The sequence below is a fragment of the Artibeus jamaicensis genome, unplaced genomic scaffold (assembly GCF_021234435.1).
Source record: "Artibeus jamaicensis isolate MK-2021 breed Jamaican fruit bat unplaced genomic scaffold, CSHL_Jam_final contig_585, whole genome shotgun sequence".
NCBI classification, from domain to species: domain Eukaryota; kingdom Metazoa; phylum Chordata; class Mammalia; order Chiroptera; family Phyllostomidae; genus Artibeus; species Artibeus jamaicensis.
Genome location: NW_026521894.1, coordinates 19,070,469 through 19,095,379, shown reverse-complemented (window position 1 = coordinate 19,095,379; position 24,911 = coordinate 19,070,469). Strand labels below are relative to the sequence as shown.

The following is a 24,911-nucleotide window of genomic DNA, read 5'->3' as shown; positions in this document are numbered from 1 at the left end:
ACTACCATGCTAGGTTCTGTAGAGGGCTACAAAAGATAAATAAGCCACAATACCTAACCTTATAGATGCTGAAATTCTGTCAGGAAAATAAGACCACCCCATAAGTAAATATAACATAGATAATGTAAACTAAAGTGGTTTGGATTTTGAGGTAAAGAAAGATCATATTTAATTAGGAAAGCCAAAAATGTGAGGAAAGTAACATGTTAGATGGACTGCTGAGAATGAATAATTTTGGTAGCAAGAGCAATAATATTGGTTGTTGTAAACAAAAAGTATGTAATGAGCAGCAGTACAGTTTGGCTAAAGCATGCAAAATAGTCAGGGGCCCCAGAATGTCTTATAATTACATATGAATTTTTGTGTTTATTTCTAGAGTAATCACTCTCATAAGATTTTCAAAGGGGTTAGTGACACCTCCCTCCAATAAAAAGCTACCACTGCTATAAAGGAATAGTGAGAGTTATTATTAAACAGAAGGTTGAAAAATGTGTAATAACATAATGTGGTAGATGGCAATTAACTGAGAAAAGAGTAAGGAACCCTTATGTATTTTTTAGCATATTGGTGACATATTTAAAACGTGCTTTAGGAAAATCAGTGTATCAGTAGTGTAGAAGAAGGATTGAGTCAGGGAAAATAGGAGGCCATGAGAACATTCTGGGGGTGGTGCACTAAGAAATTGAAGCTGGGTGGTAGCCAAGAGGAGTGGGTTCGGTGGGTAGGGGGACCAAATACCAAGCTGAGTAGCATAGTGAAAGATCCACAAAAGAATTATTTGGGAAAAGTGTAGATAGTTTAACTTTTACCTAAGGAAGTAGGAAGTACATCATTATTTCACCAAGTAAAGGATTTATGTTGAGAGTACTATTTAGAGAGGATTATCCTCAGAGCACTACACAAAATAGATTTGAGCAGTTAAATGATGCTGAGTCAGAGAGAGCACCTGTGGAGCTGATAAACGGCTTATAAGATGTAGTTTAATTGAAAGTCGTATATATTATAGTCCACATAGTATACTAACCAGAATATTGAAATAATATAATCTTTTGTGTGCAATAAAACTTCTGAAAGATGTTCTAATCTCTTAATTCATTCGTTCATTCATTTATTTATTCATACAAAAAACCCCAAAACATGTATTCAGTGACTTCTTTGTGTTAGGATTTATGTTAAATAATAAGACTCAGAAATGAATGAATCAAGTACATAACTTAGTGAGAAAGAAATGTAAACATATTAAAATGCAGTCCAGTAATATTTATAAGAGGCATGAGCTACAAATTAGAAGGATAGACTAGGGAGTAGCCAGTTCTGGTGTTTACTTACTGGAGGACAGAGGGGGAAAGTATGAATCTTGCATAAACATTAAATAAAAAGTAGTGACATTTAAAAATTCTTATAATTTCAAAGTCTGTGGCAGTGTTTGTGTTGTAACTGTGAATATCACAATGGTTGATTTTTTTTTGTTAAGCAGACCATTTCATTGAATGTTTCTTTATTCAAAGTCAGTCCAGAGCCCACTTTGGGTTGTAGGGGTTGAGAGGGATGTAAATGTGAAGAACTGAACTTCTCTGTGTACAATTGTAATATAAATGGGAGGGTTGTCAGCTTGTAGCTGGGGCAGAGTAGGAAATACAGAGAGGCTCTAACAATGAAGTAAGGGGCAAAGGCTCGAGGAGAAATAAATGCCTGTGAGAAGTTTCGTATTGCAGGGAGTGATGGATAAATCCCTAGGAATGGTGATGTCTGACAGCAACTTTGGAATTATTTACTGCCCTGTGTTTTCATTATCTTGAGCTACTCCCAAACCTCAAGTAAATTTTCACTGTACATAGTCAGCTTTATATTATCATCCCTTTTGGGGAATGAAGGAAGGTGATGATGTTCAGTATCTGTGGCAAAGGAGGCTGGCAAGAAATACCAGCAGCAGCATGAGTGAGCTGAGATCATGTATTAGAGCTGCAATGAGTCATTTCTCCCAAAATATACTACAGCACCAGATTTCTAATATGCACATAACCCGGGGATTATGCATTGAGATGTGTGAAGAAAATGCTAAAACTTATATTTGTATTTATTTTTATTCAAAAATAACAAATGAGTCCTTTATATCTATGGTGTTTGCCCTAGCTCACTGTTTCAATGCATTCATCAGGGGCGTATGTTGCTTATGGAGTGCAAGGCCTCCTAGTGGCGGGGCCCAGGTTCCGTGGTGCAGAGAGGCACTGATGAGTGCAAAGTCCTCCCTTACGTCCGGCCAAGTGCTGCATGTGATCTGGGTCTGAAAAGAAACCACAGACTGAAGATAATTCAATTAAGCACAGTAAACGAGAAAACTAGCAAAGCTGAAATATCTCCTACCGCGAGTAATAGTTACTCATTAGCCAGATACAGAATTCTAAACTTGACATTGTAATCAGATCTCTCAGGAAATTGAAAAAAAAGAAATGATAAATAAGTCATTTTGATATATGGATTTACATACATTATCATAAAAGTTGAGCTTTTCTCTAAGAATATGTTTTGTTAATTTTATTAAGTTAGTGTGGTAAATAAGACCTTTAAAAACTTATTACTCAGAATGTGAAAGCAAATCTCTCCCGTTTGTCAGCAGTGTTTAAGGTCATACAATACTCAGTTTAGCCATTCACAAATTTCACTTAATCTAATGAAGAATATTTCAAAGTTTTCTTTGAGAGTTCCTAAATAAAAATCCACATACAAAGGCTCTTGCTGTTTTTTCCTACCATGGTATAAAGAATTGAAATAATACAGATAAAACAAAACAAAACATACATGTACAGAAACTTCATGGGAAGCTAAATAAAGTCAGCAAATACTTTTGGAAGACACATAGAAAACATTGCTCAAAATTTAAAGAAATAAATATCAGAAAAATTACAATGTGGAGATGTATTAGATGAAAGAACATGGAGTCTCATACATCTTGGTTTATGGTACAGTAAAGTGCTGCCAAAAACTGACCACCAAAAAATTCAATTCAGTAAAATGTGAGGTTGTATTAATATGAAACTAACGAAATGATTGGAACAGCAAACTTGCACAGCCTAGTGGCTTGGAGCCCAGCAGATCCACTGTGCGGTCCAAATCCATCTAGTCTCTGAGTGGTTTTACACCATGTTAAACAGCAATGGAAAAGACTGGATCTTGCAAGCAGAGTCCAGGGAATCTCCCCGGTGGTTAGTACCCTTTTCTCTTGGCCCACCTGGAGAGACAAACTTAGACCGAGACTGATGGGGTTGCCTACCTTTTCTCTGCCCAGCTTCATGCTTCTCTTTATTTTCCAGAATAGGAGCTAACTGGAGGACAGAAGCCACTTGACAAGTAGATTTTATCTGAGTGAGCAGAATTTCATCATCACTAGATCTTTTATGGTGGGATTTTATTGGTTGCTAGACTCTATCAATTATGAAATATATAAAAAACTGTGTTTTTGATAAGTCAATACAGCAAAGTTACATAGAGAAGATAAAGTCTCAGTAGTAATTGCCTTTTTTACTAAAAGAATGTTTTGTGGAAAGACTGCACAAACCACTGATAAGATTGTTGCTCTGACAGTAAAAACAGTATTTCAGGTCAAGGTTACAGGTAGCATATGTTAACTTTATAGATTGCTTTTCTCATGGTCAAGCTTTATGTTGCAGTAAACAAGTTGAAATCATGAGTGAACAAAGCTCTGCAAGCTGTTATTACTGAGGTTGATTTTTAACAGAAGGGATTTAAACTACTATAGAATGTTACTGATACTTTGCAGTGTAATGAGACCTAACAATAGAAATCTCCTTTACCACACAGTGGCCTTCTCAGTGCTTGGTACTTAAAAAGATTTGTCAGATTCAAAGAGGAGCTTACATAATTTCCTTTATAAAAGGATATGTGTTACAAATTGCTGACCTTTCCTATGGTGACAAGTGGCTCAGTAGTCTGTTACTTAGAAGATATTTAGCAGAAAGGGTACTTCATTTGCCCCTTCAAGTTAATGACAATGGTTTTGATAGGAAAACAAAAATAACTTCCTTTTACAAGACATTTTTGTAATGCAGAGAACATTGTGCAAAACAAGTGTCTGCAGATGATTCTGTTGTTACTTGGTTTTGTTGTGAGGGCATTGTAAGTACCTTATAAATCAAAAGTTTCATAACTGCATACTTAAGCACTTGGAAACAGGATTTTCTAACTTCTTTTAAAAAGTTTCCAAAAGAGTTTCAATGTTTAGATTCTATACATATTCAACAATAACAGTAGTATTTATTTAACACATTATATACCAGATACTTGGCTACATGCATTATATGTGTAAAAAGAGGTTAAATTACTTGCATAGACACATAACAAATAAATGTCAGAGCTGAAATTGGAACCTTCTCTCTTATTCATTATATTACATCTTATTTATTATCTAGTGTCTCTTTCTCCTAATCATTTGTGATGAAAACCTATTTATATCAGGGAGAGTAGAGGAAGCTAGCTGACTTTTAGAAGGAAAAAAGCTTTGCATAATTGGTAGGTGGAATTGAAAAATGATTATCATGACCAAGTAGTCTACACTGTAGGCAGGCCATTCCCTCATTGTCCATGGCTTCTGGAAGTCTGTGACTTCTGTCTTCCACCTTCCCCTTCTTCTCAGCCTTCCAGCACCCTCCCACCTTCACTTACAGCTGATGACCTTGCTTCCTAATTTGTGAGAAAAAATCATGAAACTGCTACCATCACATGTTCTCATGTGGCGTCGGACTGACCATTGACTTTCCTCCTGTGTCCAGAGGTCTGTACTCTGCTTCAAGGCCGGCCCTCTCCCTATGTGAAATATGTCCAGTCTCCTCCTGTCAACTTGAGAGCAAATTGCTATACTCAAAAAAAAGAATGGCATAATACGAGGGAGAAAAATTTATGTATATATAAAAAGTCATAATATTGCATCAGAGTGGCACAGTGATTTAAATAACCTTATTGACATATGGTTTTGTCATTTTTTTCTTATGTTGTTCCTAGATGTCTTACATGCCTCCTTACTCAACAGTATGGGAAATTCTCTTGAGGTCAGAGAGTTGTGTGGCTTATTAAAATTTTATATGCAGTCCCTTATTTCCTCTAAATGCTACTTGTTAGCTAAATATATCATTGGAAACATAGGTGTAACTTGTTAGATGCTGCATAAAATTTGGTGTTTTACAACTTAAAAGGTACGTAAGTCCTTAGGGGAGAGTTCAGAAGAGATCCAGAAACACTGTTTTGTCTATAATGACAGCAATAGGAGTAGCTTCAGGAAGGATACATGAGAAACTGATCACAGTCAAACAGAAATTAAATTTAAGAAAGAAAAGGAAATAATTTTGAATAGTAACCATGAGGAGGTCTTTAAAAAATTAAACATTGGAATGTCACATGGTGAGATTCCACAAACTTCTTGGTTCCTCTTTTGGGGCATATCCAGAATCTGACCTCTCATCACTACCTCTGCTGGCCATGTCAGTTCAAGCCACAGTTATTCTCCTTTGGATTTATTGTAACAGCCCCTTGACTGGTCTTATTTCCACTTTGCCCTCTTGAAGTCTGTACTCAACCTAAAAGCCAAAGTGATTAGTGTTAAAGTATATGCCAGATCACATAACCCCTCTGCTCAAAACACTGCAATGGCACCTTGTTTTTCCAGAGAAAAATCTGTTTACAGTGGGCTCCAAGGCCCTTTTAGGGTCTGAGCCCTGTTACATTCTGAACTTCCTTTCCACTACTGTTCTCCCTGGCTCAGTGAGCTCCAACCTTACTAGTTTCCTCAGGCAATTCAGGCCGTCTCTCAGGGTCTTAAAAATGGGCTCTTTCTGGTCTCAATCCACTTTCTAACTCTCCACACTCGTCCAGCTCATTCTAATTTCCAGCTTCAGTGACTGTCCTGCAACATACCAAAGTGCCAGCCTCTCATTTCATAGTCTCATTCCTCCACTAGAGTATTGTCAAGTTTTTAAATTTAACAGAAATAAGTAAAAGTGTTTTTCAGGAAGAATCATACTTAAATTTTGATCTTCTGAAAAAAACAAAAAAATTGTGGGTAGTAATCTGCTTTGAGGTATTAAGACAAAGGATGATACCATTTGCAAAACAAGAATTAGTGTCATAGGCACAACTAGATGAGATGAAAACTTGGATGGATGAGATGAGAAAATGCTAAAGTCAGAGCCAAAAAACACAGTAGCAGAGTTAACATCTATGTTGGAAGCCTTCAAAAACAGAAAATAAGATCAGTTATGTAGAATTCATATTGTATTCAAGGAGTTACTACACAATGAAAGGGAAAGGGCAAATTGATGAAAATTTCAAGCTGTGAGTTATTGTTTATTTAAAGATTTTTTATTTATTTATCTTCAGAGGGGATGGGGAGAGGGAGAGAAATATCTATGTACGGTTGCCTCTCATGCATCCCCTGCTGGGAACTGGCCTGCAACCCAGGCATGTGCCCTGACTGGGAATCAAACCATGATCCTTTGGCTCGCAGTCCCGTGCTCAATCCACTGAGCTATACCAGCAAGGGCATGATTTATTGTTTTTACAATGTACCAGTCAGTATGCTAAGTATTTTATCTAATTTAGATACAGTTAATTATGTAGTGTTTATTTTTATTTCCATTTTATAGGTGGGTAAACTAAGACCTAGACAATTTTCTCAAGATGTAGTTAGTGATAGAACTAGAATTTTAGTGAAAGTATATTCAATTATAAAGCATGTGTTTTTATCAATGTGCCATTGGATAACAGACATAAAATGAGAGCAGATATTCAACCTATAAATAATTAGCATTTCTGAAGAATAAACAAAAACTAACTTTAGCAAAATTATTCACTGGTTGTGGACACTGAGCTCCTAAGATCTTATCATCAGCACCCAGAACAGTGTCAGGATCTGGCAGATATTCAATAAGTATTTGTTTACTGAACTGTCATAATTACTACCTATTAAGCATTTAGTCTAGCATAGTGCCACATATTTTAACATATTTTGTTTAACTCTCAAACCAATTTTGAGCTATTTTTTATGCATAAAGAAAGTGAAGCACCAAGGGGTTAAGAGATTTATTCGAAGTCTTATAGTTAATAGGTTGTAGAACTTGGATAACAGAAGTACATTTAACAGTTACATAATAATTTTACTCTGTACATCAAAAGGGGTTATTGTGTCCCAAGCAAATATAATATAAAAGCTACACTTTTGCATATATTAAAATTTTTAAAATTTCATATAGAAAGAAAATACCGCAGGAGTGGTGGTGGGGGAAATGGAGACAACTGTACTTGAACAACAATTAAAAAAGGGGGAAAAAAGCAAACTGCAAGAATATAGGTACATAAAAAAAAAGAAAGAAAATACCCTATATGATTTTAAACAAGAAGAAAACTGGTTAACTACCAAGAAATACAAATTGGGCTAACGTTAGATTCCTCTTTGAAACATTAAGTGCTGGGGTTGGCAAGAATTCTATCAAAGTGAGTCACTGTTCTTGGGTGAGGGCAACATATACTCACACATACATGTAAGGGTTTAGGAATATGCCTACTTTCTACTGAAGTACATGTCTGTGTGTTACTTGGGAGAAATCAGATTGCTGGGATGGCCTCTTGTTCAGGACGAAGCTTAGCAATGCAATTCTGTAAGAGATGGGAGGAGTAGTTCTCTTTGCCATTGCTCCCCGCCAGTGAGATGGAACTCTTCCCTGGGACCCCCTTTAAAGTTTCGCATACTCCTGTCTAGTTGGTGCCCAGTACTCATGTTTCTCTTCTTAAGGGACATATTTTGTGCTCTTTGTTCCCGGGCCTGGATTCTTTATGTCTGTTGTACTCTTAGGTATTTCCATGTACTTTATTAGTCATTTTCCCTTGGGAAATTTAAGTACCTATGTAATATCTATTGTGTTATAAAAATTACATGAAATAAAGCAGTTACATTCCTAGTATACTGGCCTATACTGTTCTCAATAAATTTATTTTCCCTTCTTCTTTTTCCTCCATACATTTTCCCTTCACTTGAATCAAAAGCCCTTGGGTCTTACATAAAGATACTTTTACACTTACTGGTTCAGTATTGTCTGGCTGTCTCTCACACTCTGCCAAATATTGATTCTTCTCCTCCATTATCACTCTAGGTTTACGGGTTAGCCCCAGATCAGCCAGCGTAAAACACCAGTCCAAACCTTCATGTTATTTTGTCTTTAGAATATTTTGGCTTTTAGGAAACATATAGAAATTTTGAGTAAATAGTAAAATGAGTATACTTAATTATATTTAAGTAAGTCGTAAACATCAAATTTCACCTCTCAAGACTTCAACATATATCTCGCAAGTACAAAAACATTCTGAAATATAACTGCAATATATCATCACACCCAAGAATTTGACATTGATACAATAATCTTATCTAGTATACAGCCACTATTTAAATTTACCCAATTGTTCCCAAAATATCTTGTATAGATTACTTTTCATGCAGGACCCAGTGAAAAACTATGTATTTCATTGCTGGCCGGGTGGCTTGGTTGGTTGGAGCATCATTTTATACGCCAAAAGGATGCTGGTTTGATTCTGAGTCAGGACACATACCTAGGTTGTGGGTTGCATCCCAGATAGGGGCACATAAGGGAGGCAACCAATTGCTATTTCTCTCTCGCATCTCTCTCCCCTACCTTTTCTCTCTCTCTAAAATCAACTAAAAAAACATATCCTCAGGTAAGAATTTTAATAAAGAACTGTATTTCCTTTCATCTTTAGTATTCCTTAATCTAAAAGGATCTATAAGCCAGGCAGTGAAAGACAAATACCATGTGATCTCACCTATAAGTGGAACCTAGTCAACAAAACAAACAAGCGAGCAAAGTAGAACCAGAGACATGGAAATAAAGAACAAACTGACAGTGACCAGAGGGGAGGGGAGGGGATAATGGGGAAAAGAAGGGGAAGGGTCAAGTCAAGGAACATGTATAAAGGACCCATGGACAAAGATAGTGAGGAGGGGGAGGATTAAAAATGGAAGGTGGGGGGTGGGTAGGGCAGGGGAGAAAAATGGGGGGAAAATGGGAACAACTGTAAATGAGCAACAATAAAATATTTTTTAAAATAAAATGCTTCAGAAATAAAAAATTATTTTAACCTTTTACCATTTTTTTTGTCTTTTAGGACATTGATATTTTTTGAGGCACCTAGACCAGCTGTTACATAGAAATTCCCCACAATCTGGATTTGTCTGATTTTTTCCCATGTTGTTAGATTCATTAAATATTTTGACAAGAATCTTATGCAGGGCAGTGGTTTCCAAATATCATGTACCCTTTAAACTAAAAAACTATTAAGAGCCCAACAAGTTGTTTTTATGTGGATTGCATCTGTCAATATTTGTCATATGAGAAATTAAAACACAATTTTTGAAACATTAACTCACTTTAAAAATATCAAACTCATTAGATGTTAATTTTCCAAACCAAAAAAAACCATAACAAGAGTAACATTGTTTTACCTTTTTGTAGGTCATTTTAATATCTGCCTTAACAGAATGCAGCTGTGCCTCATACCATTGTCTACACTTAGTCTGTTGCAATACACTGTTTTGGTTGAAGCACATAAAGAAAATGTGTCACACAGATGTCTAGTTGCAAAGTGGAGGAGTACTTTGCCTTTTCAGATCTGACAAGTGGAGGTCATTTCATTAAGGATTACAAAAGGATGATATCCTCCTATTATTTCTTTTAATTTTATTGGCTGTAAATCTTTTTGTATAGTCCTTTTTCTCTTTCAAAAGTAATTTAGTAATCTTAAAGTATAGTTTTTGCTGGAAAGCTTATTAGATGTTTAATTAATTCCCTTTATTTATCATTTTTTAAAGATTTTATTTACTTATCTTTAGAGGGGAAGGAGAGAGGGAGAGAAATATCAGTGTATGGTTGCCTCTCATGCGTCCCCTGCCGGGAACTGGCCTGCAACCCAGGCATGTGCCCTGACTGGGAATCAAACCGTGATCCTTTGGTTCGCAGGCCCACTCTCAATCCACTGAGCTACACCAGCCAGGGCCCCCTTTATTTATCAATTTTTAAAGAAATGGGTTTGTGCCCTAGCAACCTCTAGTGCATTCCAGTGACTTCCTAGATCTTACATGTACTCGTGGCTTTTATATACTCATTGTGTCTTAATCACTTAAACTAAATTCTTTTTTTATGTTCAAATTGTCTTATCTTTGGTTAGTGTGTCTCTACACAATTTTATTAGCTCTCAATAACATCAAATTCTGTCACAACAAGTTTCTCAAGTTCAACTGGTACATCTCCTGTCCCAGCCATGTCTCCAAGGAGCCCTGGTTCCTTTTAGATGAAAATAGTAGACACAACAATCTGGATCCTATGTTTATTACTGTGAGGGTTGTCTACTTCTAGGAGTTTTCAGTAGACAGACCCAGAAAATAAATCTTTTGTAAAAGCAGGGTGATCGTGAGTTTACATCAATATTTCTTAACCTCAGAACTCCTGACATTTTGGGACAGTTAATTCCTTGTTTTGTGGACTGTCCTGTGTACAGTAGGATGGTTAGCAGTACCCCCCTAGACTCTCCTCGGTAACACCTGCCCCTCAGTTGTATAAACCCAAATTATGCCCATGCATTGTGAAATACCCCAAAGTGGGCATGGGATAAGGGGGCAAAACTGTGGCTAGTTGAGAACTACTGGTTTACACTTATATTTCTAGCAACATTAAAATAATTCCCTAATTGTTTTAGCCATTTGTGTGTGTATATTTATATGTACATATGTGTGTGTGCATATATATATATATATATATGCACACACACATATATAAAATACCAATATCAGCATAACATCTAATAAAACCTGCTCTGTGGACTAGGTTTTCATCCTCTGCATGAAATCTTAGGTCAATCACATGGTCTTTAATCAGAAGAATAATCTCATTTCAGTAATCAAAATGCACAGGCCAACATTTTGTCAACATTTCAAACTCTCACCTAATTTGGGTTTACCTCTGCCCCAGCTCAGTACTGCTTGGAGCTTGAAGACTTCAGGAAAGAAGAAAACAAGGTTACCTTCCCCTCCGTTTACCCTGCTCACACTCCTAAGTCCCACTAGCAGCTGACCAGGGTGATGGCCTAGGAAGAGGTTAAAGGGTGAAGGAAGGACAGTTATACACGACAGGCACATATATGGCCGTCAATGGAATTCTCTGTGTTTGATGGATGATTATAGCTGACTCTTTCTCTAGCAAAATGCTTTGGTGGGATTCTTGGGGATGTTTCACTGGGGAGCTTGAACTGTAACCCAGTAATGCAGGTGATGCCCCTTTTCTCTCAGGAAATTTGTGACTCTGGCCCTCAACCCTGGAGCTGCAGTGGTCGGCCCTTGCCAGAGTGCCTATGTTGGATTGCAGTGCCCTCTAGGCGCCCTTGTGGGCAGAACCATTTAAAAACAGAAAGGTAGAAACTTTTATTGACACAAATATTTTCAGAAACGTGTTCAAATTAAAAGTATAGAGCTTAATCAACTGTCACTCAGTAAATGAAACCATGTTTCTACTATCACCTAGGTCACAAAATTTAAAAATTAGGAACTTCCCGAAAGCTCCCTCGAACCTCTTCCTATCACTCCCCAAAAGTTACTACCATCCCAACTTCTAATATCATAGAGAGTTTTGAGTATTTTGGAACTTTATTGTAATGGAATCATACAGCATTTTTCTATGTTTACTTCTTTTACACAGGAATTCATCCACGTTTTTGTATGGGTGAGACATTCTCATTCCTGTATAATGATCTATTTAATAAATAAAAGAGTTTGTTTATACATTATGCTATAAGTGATCATTTGGAATGTTTTCAGTTTAGGGCTATTTTGAACACTGCTTTTATAAATATTCTTGTACAAATCCTTTTTTCTCTATATGTGCATACCCGTCCTTATGCATGAGTTTTGCATTTGATCCCCCCAGAACCCTTGGAAGGTCAGTGGCCCTAGAACAGTATATGAGGTCTGTTCAAAAGGCATCCAGCCATGTAATATGAAAAATAGAGACATTTATTGAAGAAGATGCAAAATACAAGAAACATTGCACATAGGACAATGGTGCCTCAGTCCCCTTTAAAGTCTCACACAGTTCTCCCAGTCACTATCAGCTGCCCCGTTGTATTTTCCTGAATCTCAACCATCTGAAATCTCTTCCCTTTCAAAGGTGATTTTAGTTTGGGGAAAAGCTGAAAGCACAGGATGCCAAATCTGGGCTGTAGAGGGGCTGAGTCACCCGAGTGATTTGATGTTTCACCAAAACACTGAACAAGATGTGTTGCATGAGTAGACACTTTGTTGTGATGAAGCTGCCAATCACCAGTTCTCATAGCTGAGGCCTGAATAATCTGAATAGTTTCTGTGGAGGAATAGTTTCTGCAGAAAATTTGATGCAGATTCATTGTTTTACTTGCTAAGTCATTTTGAATGTGATGGCCACACAGTATACTTGCTCACTCAATGGTGTCTACTGCACCCACTGAATACTACAGTGAAGTCATCATTGTTCACACATGTGCATTCCAGTCCACTCTCCTTGGCTGCCAGATTACATCGATGTCATGCAAACTATTCTTGTTATATTAACAATGGCTGAACTTTTTCCAGACAGATCTCTCATATGTTCTTTGGCACAAGTTCATATGCCCTGCAGTAGTGAAAATTTACCTCCCATAAATGCCAAAGTTTATGTTTTGTTTTCAGTCTTGGATGACTCTTCTCCCCACCCAAAGTTTTAGACTTATTTCTGGCTTCACTGGCATATCTTGGTAGTGTTTTCTAATGCTACTTCCATGCTTAAGACCGCGTTTTGAGATGTCCCATTATATGCAGAGTTCAGTTCACACACCTTTCTCCCAGTGGGCCCAAGGTCACAAATCCCAGCCCTTTGTGAACTTTAAATCCCAGTTACCATTTTTGACTTTATAATGGTATGAAAGCAATATATATAATAAATTACATAAACTATTCGACACTTTATTATAAAATAGACCTTGTGGTAGATGATTTTGCCCAACTGTAGGCTAATGTAAGTGTTTTGAGCACAGTCAAAGTAGTCCAGGCTAAGCTAAGTGTTAGGTAGGTTAAATGTATTAAATGTACAGTTATACCTCAGTACGTGTCAGCTCCAGAACTCATCAAACCTTGTACTTGTTGAGTTTTGATGAGAAAAAAATATGTTTCAGCACTAGGTGCTTGATCAGGACTCATTGCACTTGCTGGAACTTGTATGAATCATGACAGCACCCTGCAGGAGAAGATGCTCCATCACTCCTTACTTGCTCGGTACTTGTCAGTTTCAGCACGCACCATGAGTTCCAGAACAAGTTAATGATGAGTACCAAGGTACCACTGTATTTTTGACTTAACTATATTTTCACCTTACAGTGGGATTAGTGTAACCTCATTGTGAGTCACAGAGCCTCTGTGTGTTTAAATTTATATGCACCTCATTTCTGGTTCTTTCATACCAGACTTTCTCCCCTATACATTCTGTGTTGTACTCACCTATTGTTGGCTAGGTCACATCTTTCAAAACCTCTTTAGGAAGAGTATAGTAGGACCTTATTTCTTGATTTTCTGCATATTTGAAAAAGTCTTTCAGTTGCCTTTAAAACTGAGTAACTTGACTAGGTATAGATTTTGAGGGGCTATACCTAGGACACATCTAACTATATTTGAGACTTAGGGAGGAGATAATAATCATAATTATAGCAGACATTCATTAAGTACTTGCTATGCACCAGACTATTCTAAGCTCTTCCATGAGCTCATATAATCCTTTGATGCAACCCTAGGTACTAATATTATCTTTACTTCACTTAGCAAAAGGAAAACAAAGATCACCCAGCTAATAAATAGTGGGGTTGAAATTTGAACTTAAGCAATAGTGTTTCATACTTTTAACTCCTATACTACCTCTCAGGGTAATTAAGCTAAAATTTGTGGCCTTAGGCATATCACTCAACGACTTGGTGCCTCAGTCAACTCTCTATGCAGTGGGACTATAATACTTTCCAAGATCGCTGTGATAATTAAGTTAATGTATGCAGATAGCTGGCAATGGTTCCTAACACATACGAAGTGCTTAATAATTGTCTGCTGTTATTGTTATTACTATCTTATGGATAATAAGCTGCAGATCTGAGCTTTCAAAAAACAGTCTGACTTTAGTAACTGCTCTTCAGTATTCAGTGTCAGCAATTAAAGTGGCATTTCAATTAAGTAGGGAAAAGGGATTATTTGAAAAATAGTGTTGGGATGTATTTGATAAATAATAAATACTTGCTGAATGAAGATTTTGTAAACCATATATATATATATTCACTTAACAAATATTAACAAATAGATATTATGTATTCTTTAGGTCTATATAGGCAGATTGGAAGGAAACATGAAAATAAAAATAGTCACATGGTGATGAGATTATAAATGATGTTCTGTTTTGAATTTTCTTAACATGTTACAAAATTTTCCTCATTATACAATATATTAAATTTAAAAAATTAACCACATAATTGCTATACACAAAGTTTGAGCTACCCACAGAGACATGCTTGGAAGATCAAACCTCAGGATGAGATTTTGGGGCTGTGAGAAGATAACAAAACTACCAACATAGTGTGTACGGTAGACTACACCATATAAAGAATTGGCAAAGAAGAGGGATTGGCAAAGGGAACTTAAAAGGGACTTTTGGAAAGATGTATGAAGAGTCATGGGAGTCCTTCGCCAAAAAACAAAGCAGGGTCGTCAGGTATGGAGGGAAATTGCCAGTGGCAAGTTACGCAGAGTGTTAAGAAAGAATCCACAGTATTTAGGAATGAAATCTTTGATGATGTTAAGCCACTTTATAAGGACAGTGAACATCGGCTACTTTATAAACCTCTCAGTGTGCTGAGAGGTAATGACAATCGGGTGATTAGATAAGGCAAGTGAAGATGAAGATGACTTTTTCAATAACTTTGATGACAAAGGGAGGGATGGAGTCAGGGAGAATTTAAAATGAGACAGAATTCCTTCCTTCAATTTGATGCTGGAGTATTTGTCATGGGAAAACTTGAGGGGAAAGTAAGACATCACTGGAGAAGGAGAGATTAAAGATTTTGAAGGAGTGAGGGGGAAGCTGGTAGGGGAAGATTCGAAAGCAGGCAGGAAGGAGTGGTTTCAAGAACACAGACTAAGAGCCCTAGTAAAGGGGCACTTTTTCTCTGAAACATTGAAGAAGAAGGTACTGTTATAAATCATTTAAGAAGTAAAAATGAGAAAAGTTTGTGGCATTCCAGGTGGTAGTATTTCAGGCTTTTCCTCCCCAGTGTATTTGTGACCTAGGAGTGGAGAAGAGGACAGCATAGTTTTATACAATAATTATATCCATGAGCACTATTTATTTAAGCTTGTTCTTTGTATGGGATAGAAAATCTTGTTTCCTGTTCTCTCGTCTTGTGAGAAACCAGTGTAGAGTCTAGAGGAATGATGAAAGAAAGAGAGAAAGAAAGGAAAAGGAAGGAAGGGGAAGGAACGGAGAAAGAGGAAGGGAGGAAGGGAGGAAGGAAGGAAGGAAGGAAGGAAGGAAGGAAGGAAGGAAGGAAGGAAGGAAGGAAGGAAGGAAGGAAGAAAAAAAAGGATCCTGGATACTTAACATGACCCAAGAAATTACTATTTTGTATTGTATAACTTAACTACTGGTTATCAGCAACTTGAAATAGCAGAAAGATCTAAGGGCATTCTGATACTGATGCCATTAAGAAGATATACAAATCTTGGATAAAAGATGTTTAAATGAAATTTATAGGGGTGACATTGGTTAATATGGTCATATATGTGTCAACTGTACATTACAGTGATATTGACCTGCATATTGCATTGTGTGCCCACCACCCAAAGTCAAATCATCTCCTGACACCATATATTTGGCACCTTTTACCCTCTACCACCCCACCTCGTCCCTCTGGTAACCATCATACTATCGTCTATCTGTGTCTCTGGGTTTCAGCTTTATACCCACATGTGAGTGAGATCATATTTTTAAAGATGTTTAAAGGTGCCCTGAAATTGGTTTCTAAGCCACGTGCACCTCCGGGAGGCTCCCAAAGGCACATGGAAAATACTGAGCAAGTGTGGAGCATTAAGAGCATTCAGTTTTGCCAAGCAAGAGGCTGGCTGAGACGATCATGTAGCTGCTGATGTGTACCTATCCTGTTTTTCAGTTGTCATTGCATAACGTTTCCATTGGTCTTTAGATATTGTAAATAGTTTTACCATTTTGTCTTTCAGGGCAGCATAATTATTTATGTGCTGGAAGAAATGACTGCATCGTTGATAAAATCCGCAGAAAAAACTGCCCAGCGTGTCGCCTTAGAAAGTGCTGTCAAGCTGGCATGGTCCTTGGAGGTAATGCTGCTGTTTTCATTAATAATATACTGATATTGACACTATAAAATAGTGGGGCAGAAAACCCTCATTTTCTCGTTTATCTTTGTTCTTGCTTTGCTCTTCTGTCTTGATTATTGGTGTCTGAATGAAGCAACCAGTACTATCCCATGAACTTTGTAGATTCCCAGCATGTTAAGGTCTGTTAGGAGAAGTAATAAGCCTCCCTTTGTCTCTATTGCCTATAAGAAAATGTTACGGAGTGTCCACCAACCTTAAATGAAGTGACATGAGTTGGAGTCTGAGCTCTGCACTCATTGCGTGTGTGACCCTGAGTAAGTCACTGACCCATTCTGGGCATCAGCCCCCTTACACGCAAAATGAGAGCGCTGAAGTTCCTCCCAGACCAAAAACTGATGCTGCGAATTGGTCCACTGCATCAGTCTCCATCCCTCTCACTCTCCATCAGTCCCTCCCCGTCTTCTTTATATAACTGTATGTTGGGCCCTTACACTTACCAAGTACTATTTTAAGTTCTGGAATATGACACCGAACAAAATGGACCAAATCCCTGCCCTTGTGGAGCCTACATGCTGGGGGATGGGGTGAGGAACAATAAATGGAAAATGTCAAAGGATAATAAGCACTGTAGAAAGTGGTCACCAGACTGAATTAATAGGGAATGTCAGGGAAGGAGGTCACCTCTAAACACTTTTATTTCTGATTAACATAGTATTCATTTCATGTATCTATTTCCTGAACAATAATATTTTTGAAATCCTGAGTTTGATGTGGTAGTTATAGTTTTTCTAAAATACATTTTTAAAACTTATGACTCTTTAACTACATATTCAATATACCACCTGAAAACAGCTAATGTACTGTAAGTGTTCTGTGTTACCTTCTGGAAAGACGTGCCTTAGACCAGTATTTTGTGACTGCCTGCAGTTAGGCACTTGCGTAGTTCTTGCAGACCCTGCTGCCCTTGAGTGCGGTGCAGTCTAATCCCCAATAAAATAATTATCTAACAGAAGAGTAAGTGAATTAAGAGAGGTACCATCCATTGTTAGCAAATAGAGAAAAGGAAAAACTCATTTTTATCTGGGGGAGTTTGCAAAAACTTCAGAAAGGAGGTTCTCAAAGAATGAATAGAAACTTTATAAGTGGACAGGGAGAAAGGTATTTACAATGAAAATCCCATGTATCTGAAAAAACACACAACAAAACATGCATTCCAGTGGTGGTTGATCAATTATTTAATGGGAACAACAAGAAATTAAGCCTGAAATTTCTGTTGGGCCAGCAGGGATGTGGAGTTTGAACTGCATTCTGTAGGCCCAATGGAACCAGTGTTCTTTCTAAGAAAACATTCATGGACTATCCGTGGAATAAAGACCAAATTTCTAAATGCAGGACGCGGGGCCTGTTATCACCTAGCAGTCGCTCTCTCTTTTTCTAAGCTCGTCTCCCACCAGCCCTTTGGGATCTTCACCCTCCTTTCACTTGTCCTCGCATGTCTTTTACTTTTGTCTGCACCACTCTTCCTTCACCCCTTGTCAAGTTCTAGTGTGATTTTCTGTATGTGTGTTTGTGGGTGCGACCTTCCCATCCCCCCAGTCGTAGCAGGGGCAGGGGTTTTGTGGGGACACAGTTTAATGTAGTGCTTTACATATTTGGGAAGCTGAAAGCCCTCGAGCCAGCCTGGACTGGACCTTGTCCTGTCTACTGACTTCAGCATTCCTACTCTTAAAACGGAAGATTGACCAAATTGATTAGAGGGGAAGCGATGAGACCCAGCTACCCTACCCTATCCCAGCCCGTATGAAGCACTGGGAATCCATATTCTCTCTCTTCTTCTCTCTCTCTTCCTCCCTCCTACCCTCATACCTTCTCCCTCTCCCCCTGCCCCCCAGCTCTCCACCCCCATTGTTTCTCATACATCTTCATTGCAGAACTTACCTCACTGTTTTATAGCTGTTTATTTACCAGCATTCAATTCAAGGATTTTCTCCTTATCCAAGATTGAGTTATTTGAAAGCAGGAGCTTCATTTTAGTGTTTTGATCACCAAAGCATTTGTTTGAGTGCTCAATACGTATTTGTAACTATTATTTTGAAGTCATTTGAAATGTAGGTCTCTATACATTCTTTTTTTTTTTTTTACTTTTTTATTGAGGCACAACAAGGCATTATAACTTGCCTGGACTTGAGGCAGTCAGTTTAGTAAGCTGAATTAATACAGTTAAGAATATACACTCATAGCTTGACTAGCAATGCTACATCACAAATTAGTGCTAAATTAGTGCTAATTGTCATTCAGCTTGAAAATTTTCACCTTGGGGAGGAAAAAAAATAAGTATCTCTTTTTTCCCTCTAGGAAGGAAAACATTTCCCTAAAGCAATTAATCACAAGATCAAGGACTACTTTTCCTTTAATCCCACTAATTAGAACACCATCTTTTTGTTGTCAACTGTGTACTGACTTTCAATCTTGATAAAAAAGGTAGCCTAAAAATGTAAAATATTTCCAACTACTTCCAAAAATGGCTGCCCTTTGCAAATGTAACCATATCTGGTCTCCCTGGAAAAGCTGAAGAATTGCATGATTGCTAGCAGTTTCCTAGTCTGGAACAGTCTCATTGGCATAGGCCGATTCCAAGACCTCTTTATTCTCTATGAGGTCGACAAACAGTGGCACATTCACTGCCAGCTTTAGCATGTGAAAAATGAAAACTTAAGTGCCATTCATTGCAGAATTAAATCTACCTAGCTGAGCCCTGGCTGGTGTGGCTCAGTGGACTGAGTGCTGGCCTGCAAACCAAAGGGTCACGGGTTCAATTCCTAGTCAGGGCACGTGACTGGGTTGCAGGCCAGGTCCCCAGTAGGGAGCACTTGAGAAGCAACCACACACTGTCTTTCTCCCTGTCTTCCTCTCTCTAAAAATAAATTAAAATCTTTAAAAAAAATCTACCAAGCTGAAAATCAAGTTTCTCCCAGGTTGTTCAGAAGATCAAACACAACAGGCTGGTCTAAAGTTCCATGAGATCAGAGGCTGAGGCTGCTGAGACGGCAACTCGCATCTGCTGAGGCAGAGGAGACATGTACTGGCAGTATGGTGGCTGCTGGATTTGTCACCGGCACATCCACAGGGGTTATGCCGTGGGAGTCTCTTCGTCCAGAGTCACCACTGTTAAAGGTTTCATCGTCTTTTTCTGGGCTGCTCACCTGAAAAGAATCACCCCACCCTGCTCTTGAATCTGCCCACAGACCACTAGATGTCCCTCTTCACCTGTAACACTGCTGGTAATTATTTTTTTAAGGATAAGGTGTTTCGGGATACTCTAGTTTGGAACTGAAGGAGGTCTTCTGAAGTATCAAAACCTTCATAGCCACCAGGGGACCAATACGTATTAGGTAGTATTTCCCACCACAAGCATACCCTCTAACAGATCCCTGGCTATTGATAAATGGTTGAGAAGGTCTGGGAAATACTTTTGTCTGTGCTGGGTAAAAGGCAGGGATACCGCTGCTTACCTGAATAGTCCCATGAGGATAACTTGCACTGTATTGAGAAATAACAGTTTGTTCTATGTACATAGCTGGCTGTTGGCATTGGAGTGGTGTCTGTGTACTTGGCTGTAGGAAAACTTTGATAGCCAGTTGAATAGTAGGATTCTTTTATTTCTTGTTCTTTCCATGGTAACAAAGGTGCGTTATCATTAAGTACTGTCTGCATGGCTTGAAAGGATGTTTTGTGAGTAATTACTGCTACCTGCTGGAGGTGACTAGAAGCTCTGTCCAGGGCTCTTTGACGGAGGATTTGGAGAAGCCAGTGAAGATGGTTGCTCGCTTGGGGGAACTGCTGCCTCAGGTGTCTCTAGGTCATAAACTCTGTTTCAGATCCTGAAGAAGCCTATTGACAGTAACCAAGCAAGTGTTTGAGTTACAAGTAATTGGAGAAAAAACAGCCTGTAATGCCTCTTGAAGAAAATCCCATTGATTGGATAGATTTTGTTCTGTAGACACCACTGGGCTACCTGGAGTAGTTGAAGATGTCTGTGATGATGGACTCGCATTTGAAGGTTTGTCAAAATCTAGAATAGATTATTGCATAAAGTTACATGTTCCTTGAATCTGGGTCATCAGATCCTGCAGTTTTTCTTTCCTCAATGCTGGATCCTTTTGAAGGGGTAGACAAAGAACCAATAGGCTGATGCTTAGGCTTAGGCTTAGGCGTATCTATGGGTTTGGTATGAGGTTTCCTGCAGCTAACCCCCTAGGACTTTGGAGAGATTTGGGATTGTGGTATAAAAGAGTGTTTTTGATTATCAACACTATTTTCTCGGGATTTAGGAGTCTCTGGCTGTGCTGAATCCTGTTGTCACACATGGGAGTGGTCCCTGACTTGCCGGTGTCCTGTTCACTCTGCAGAGACAGTGTCTAAGACTTTGTGGTTCACTTCTCCAGATCCTGTTCTTTCTCCAGCTGAACTGGCCAAGGCATTGGAATCTCCCATTTCTTCTGTGCCTCTTGAATGTATCCTGCTTTGCAATTCAGGGGTTTCTCACTCCCACTAGCGAGGAGTTAGCTTGGGTTTAGAGACATCTGCTTCATTTATTCTTACTGCAGAATGGACCTGAGTTTTGCAATCTCTTGTTTCCTCTGTTCTAAGGAGACTGCAGGCTTTCCTAGATCCCTGTGCTTAAGAGAAGAGGTCCCCCGGGACTTGAAGGGTTCCTGTCTCTTTTCCTCACCATCTGGTTCAGTAAGCATATCCCAACATTTGGGGATATTTGGTTTTCTAAAATAATCTGCTTTTCAAGGTTGCTCTTTATTCTGTTTGCTTGAATCATCTATTCTGTAATGTAGCACCTGTTAAGAAACTCCTGGGGTTGTGTCTCTGGCAGTGCAAGTTCCGTAAGAGATGCTGACTCTTTGACATCTTCATCTTCAGTAATTATTTTCTTCTAAAATTTTATCGGCATTTCTTCCTCCAATGATACTTATTTTCCCTGAGCATTTTTTGGGACTGGAATATTGTCAAAGTAGCCTGATTTCAACAATTTAGACAGCAGATCTTTCATATGTTTGTATGTTGTTCCCACCACTTCTTTCTCACTGCCTTCCGAAAGGTCCTAAAAATACAACGTTGACTGCTCTATCTGGTCTTCAGCACTTAGACTTTCATTTCTTGCAGGGCAAGGCAGTTTTGAAAATTTAATGAGGCAGTCTAGTTCTTTTAAAGGCAAATGCACTGCACTATTCAAGCCCTCTTTCGGGTCTTTTTAAAAGTACATGTTCTTGTGTCAAGTTCTATGAAATATAGTGAACTTGAAGCATGGTGTGAAGTCTTTTCTTCTGTAGTCATTTCCAGGACACAGAAAGAGTGTTTGGAGAAGGAAAAAGGTAAATGATCCAAAGTGGTGTTTTTCATTTGGAGAAAGTGTGCTCTTTTTTAAAAACTTTTTTAAATTGTTGTTCAAGTACAGTTGTCTCCATTCCCCACTACCTTACTTACCATTCTCCCCACCCCAGCCATCCCCACCTCCCACCCTTTATCCTACCCCTCTGGCTTTGTCCATGTGTCTTTTATACATGTTCCTGAAAACTCTTCCCCTTCTTCCCACACCCCATTATTCCTGCCCACCTCCCCTCTGGTTACTATCAGTTTGTTCTTAATTTCAATACCTCTTGTTATAGTTTGCTTGCTTGCTTGTTTTTTTTTTTTTTTGACTGCTAACTCTTGAAGTAGTCTTCCATTCATAACTGCATTTATTCTAATCGTCATACTATTGTAGTGGAAAAGTGATTGAAAATAAGAAAAGTAAAATGATGAAACCTCCTCACACTGAGACACACAGGTTCATTCAGAAGAAAGACTTGGGTCTGGCTGACAACAAGACAAACACTCAGTAAGAAACTGGGTAACAAGAAGAGGAGAGCTTCAGAGAAAACTCGGAACTGGGGTAAAAGGGAAGGATTTCATTCCAGGGGTATGGACTAAAGTAACATTGGCGCAGGGTTGCCATCAAGAGCATATGGTGCAAAACTTTTAATGGACGTCAGTTTTCTTATCTCTTCTGTGTAAGGGCAGAACTGGTTCCATTTTAGGGCAGAGTTTAATTCAGGGCTAAATAGTCCCAGCCTCAGAATTTGAAGGGAAAATAGGGAGAAATGTGATCAAATAGCTATTACTGCCCAGTCACACTGTCCTTAATTCTGTTGTTTTCCCATCACTTTCTCAAGGTCCCATGGTGCCATCCCGAAGCCCAATTCTCCTGAAATATTATGGATTTCTTCAACCGCTGCATAATTTACCTTAGTCAGTGAACCTCCTTTTATGGCTGATGACCATAAAATCTATCATCCCAACCAGGACAATGCTTAAATGAAAGGGAGCTCTATCAATAATTAAAATTGGGCTAACAGATGTAAACCAAGACTTTCCCATGCTAATTGGACCATAGGGCAAGCCCCCACCCCATTTTTCCCACTAGAAGATACAAATGTGTTCTGGCCAAATATATATATATATATAAATTTTTGAGGATGTAGATGAAATAGTCAAATATTGGCTTATATATTTTTAATTTATTAATATATTAATTTAGTTAAGCACTAATGTAAAGGTAGATTGATTCAAAAGAATTGCATTTCTACTCTCACATTTTATGAACAATTTTATTCAAACTTATTTCACAAATAATTGGCAACAGGGTCTTTGCTTCAGTTGAGACAATTTTTAAATCAGCCAATTATTCTTTATGGAGTTCATCATGTTATCTAAGATGTTTGGTATGTGGTAATTGATGTGTAGTAATATAATTAGAAATCTAACCTAAGCCAAATATGCCTATTCACATAATATAAAAGTTTTAGCATTTGCTTGGTAAGGAGTACTATTTTTGTGATTCCCTATAATATAAAAACTTCTGCATTATTTAATTAGGAAATATATTAAGCCTTCTACCCAATTTTTAAAAATAATCACCTATGTCTCTGTCACTCATGTTTTAACATCACATCCTTTTTAATATTTTATATTTATTAAGTTTTATAAGGAATAAGATGTTACAAATATTTCGAAGGTGCTGGTATGTTTCTCTTGAATCCATTAGATTTATTTCTTCCTCTCAAATTACTTAGCTAAATAATTATTCAACATCTTCCTATTTTTAACTCATATGTATGAATCCATAGGTAACAAAATATTATTTTGAATGTTTTCAAACTTTATATAAATAATATTACACTATATATTTCAATCTTGCTTTTTTCACTCAATATTTTTTAAAGATTTATTCATATATGTACATATAACTAGGGCTTCATTTTAACCTCTTTGTGATATATTTTATGAACATTGCACAGTGGTTTTCTTGGTTATGTTAGTGGATATTATTTCTAATTTTTTCATAATAATAAAACATGCTGCAATAAACATTCCTGTACCTGTATCTTTGTGTGTATGTTTGAGAAGTTCCTAGGTAATATATCTAGAAAGGGAATTTCTGGTTCATTAACCTTACTAAACATTACCTAATCACCAAATCACTCTGCGAAGTGTTTTTTTCCTCCAGAGTATTAGATTTCTTGTTATGATGTGTCCTCACATGTACTCGGTATTTTCAGACTTTTAAATGGGCATAAGATTTGTACCTAATATTTTTAATTTTTTGTGTCCTTGATGAGTGGTAAGGGAAAACGTTGTTCATGTATTTATTGGCCATTTATATTTCCTCCTCCGTGAATTGGCTGTTCACATCCATTGGCCATTTTCAACTAGGTTGTTGTTTTTCTTATGATTCATACAACTTACCTCTATACTCCATACTGATTCTTTGTTAGTTCCATGTAGACTATGTCTTCACTTTCTACCTCCTTTATGATGTTATTTTCCTAATTTTTATATAATCACACATCAATAGTCTCCCTTTATAACTTTTTCCACCCTGAAATCAGACAGATAATCTACTAAAAATCATCTAACATGTTAAAAGTTTGTTTTTCACATGTATGTCCTTAATCTATCTACAGGTGGTATTTTTTTATGTGGAAAAGCAGGGATATAACTTTATTTTATTTCCCGTATGGATAACCAGTCGCCACAGTGTATTTGTTAGCATAATGGTCTTAAATTTTTTTGATGGTGTACTTCTATAAAAGTAAAAATGTTCAGTCTCCATCCCCAACATAGGTCTTTTCACAAGTAAATGATACACATTCACTACTCTCAATCGCTCTACTGAAAATGGAACCCACATCCTATTTCCTGTTCCTCCCTCCCTTTTTTCTCCCCTTCCTGTTTGTCACGCCTTCCTCGGATTTCTCATTTCTGAGGCAGAGACCATTTGAATAACAAAAGAAGAAACAAGAGAAAACACTGAAAAACATTTAATGAAAACTATGGTAAAACATCAGAGGTCAAACTATCAATGTTCTAGATGTGTCACAACATAGATTTTTCAGGTTCT

At 37.7% G+C, this 24,911-nt stretch overlaps 1 protein-coding gene and 1 pseudogene across 2 annotated transcripts in view; one reads left to right on the top strand and one right to left on the bottom strand.

Annotated features, from left to right (window-relative positions):
* Positions 1 to 24,911, top strand: part of PGR (progesterone receptor) — a 99,339-nt gene that overhangs the window by 19,916 nt on the left and 54,512 nt on the right. For both annotated transcript variants that reach the window (XM_037156978.2, XM_037156973.2), the window contains exon 3: positions 16,343 to 16,459. In XM_037156978.2, coding sequence (XP_037012873.2) covers positions 16,343 to 16,459 — 117 coding nt within the window. The remainder of the gene's footprint in view (positions 1 to 16,342; positions 16,460 to 24,911) is intronic.
* LOC119058031 (caprin-2-like) lies at positions 19,659 to 21,422 on the bottom strand (annotated as a pseudogene).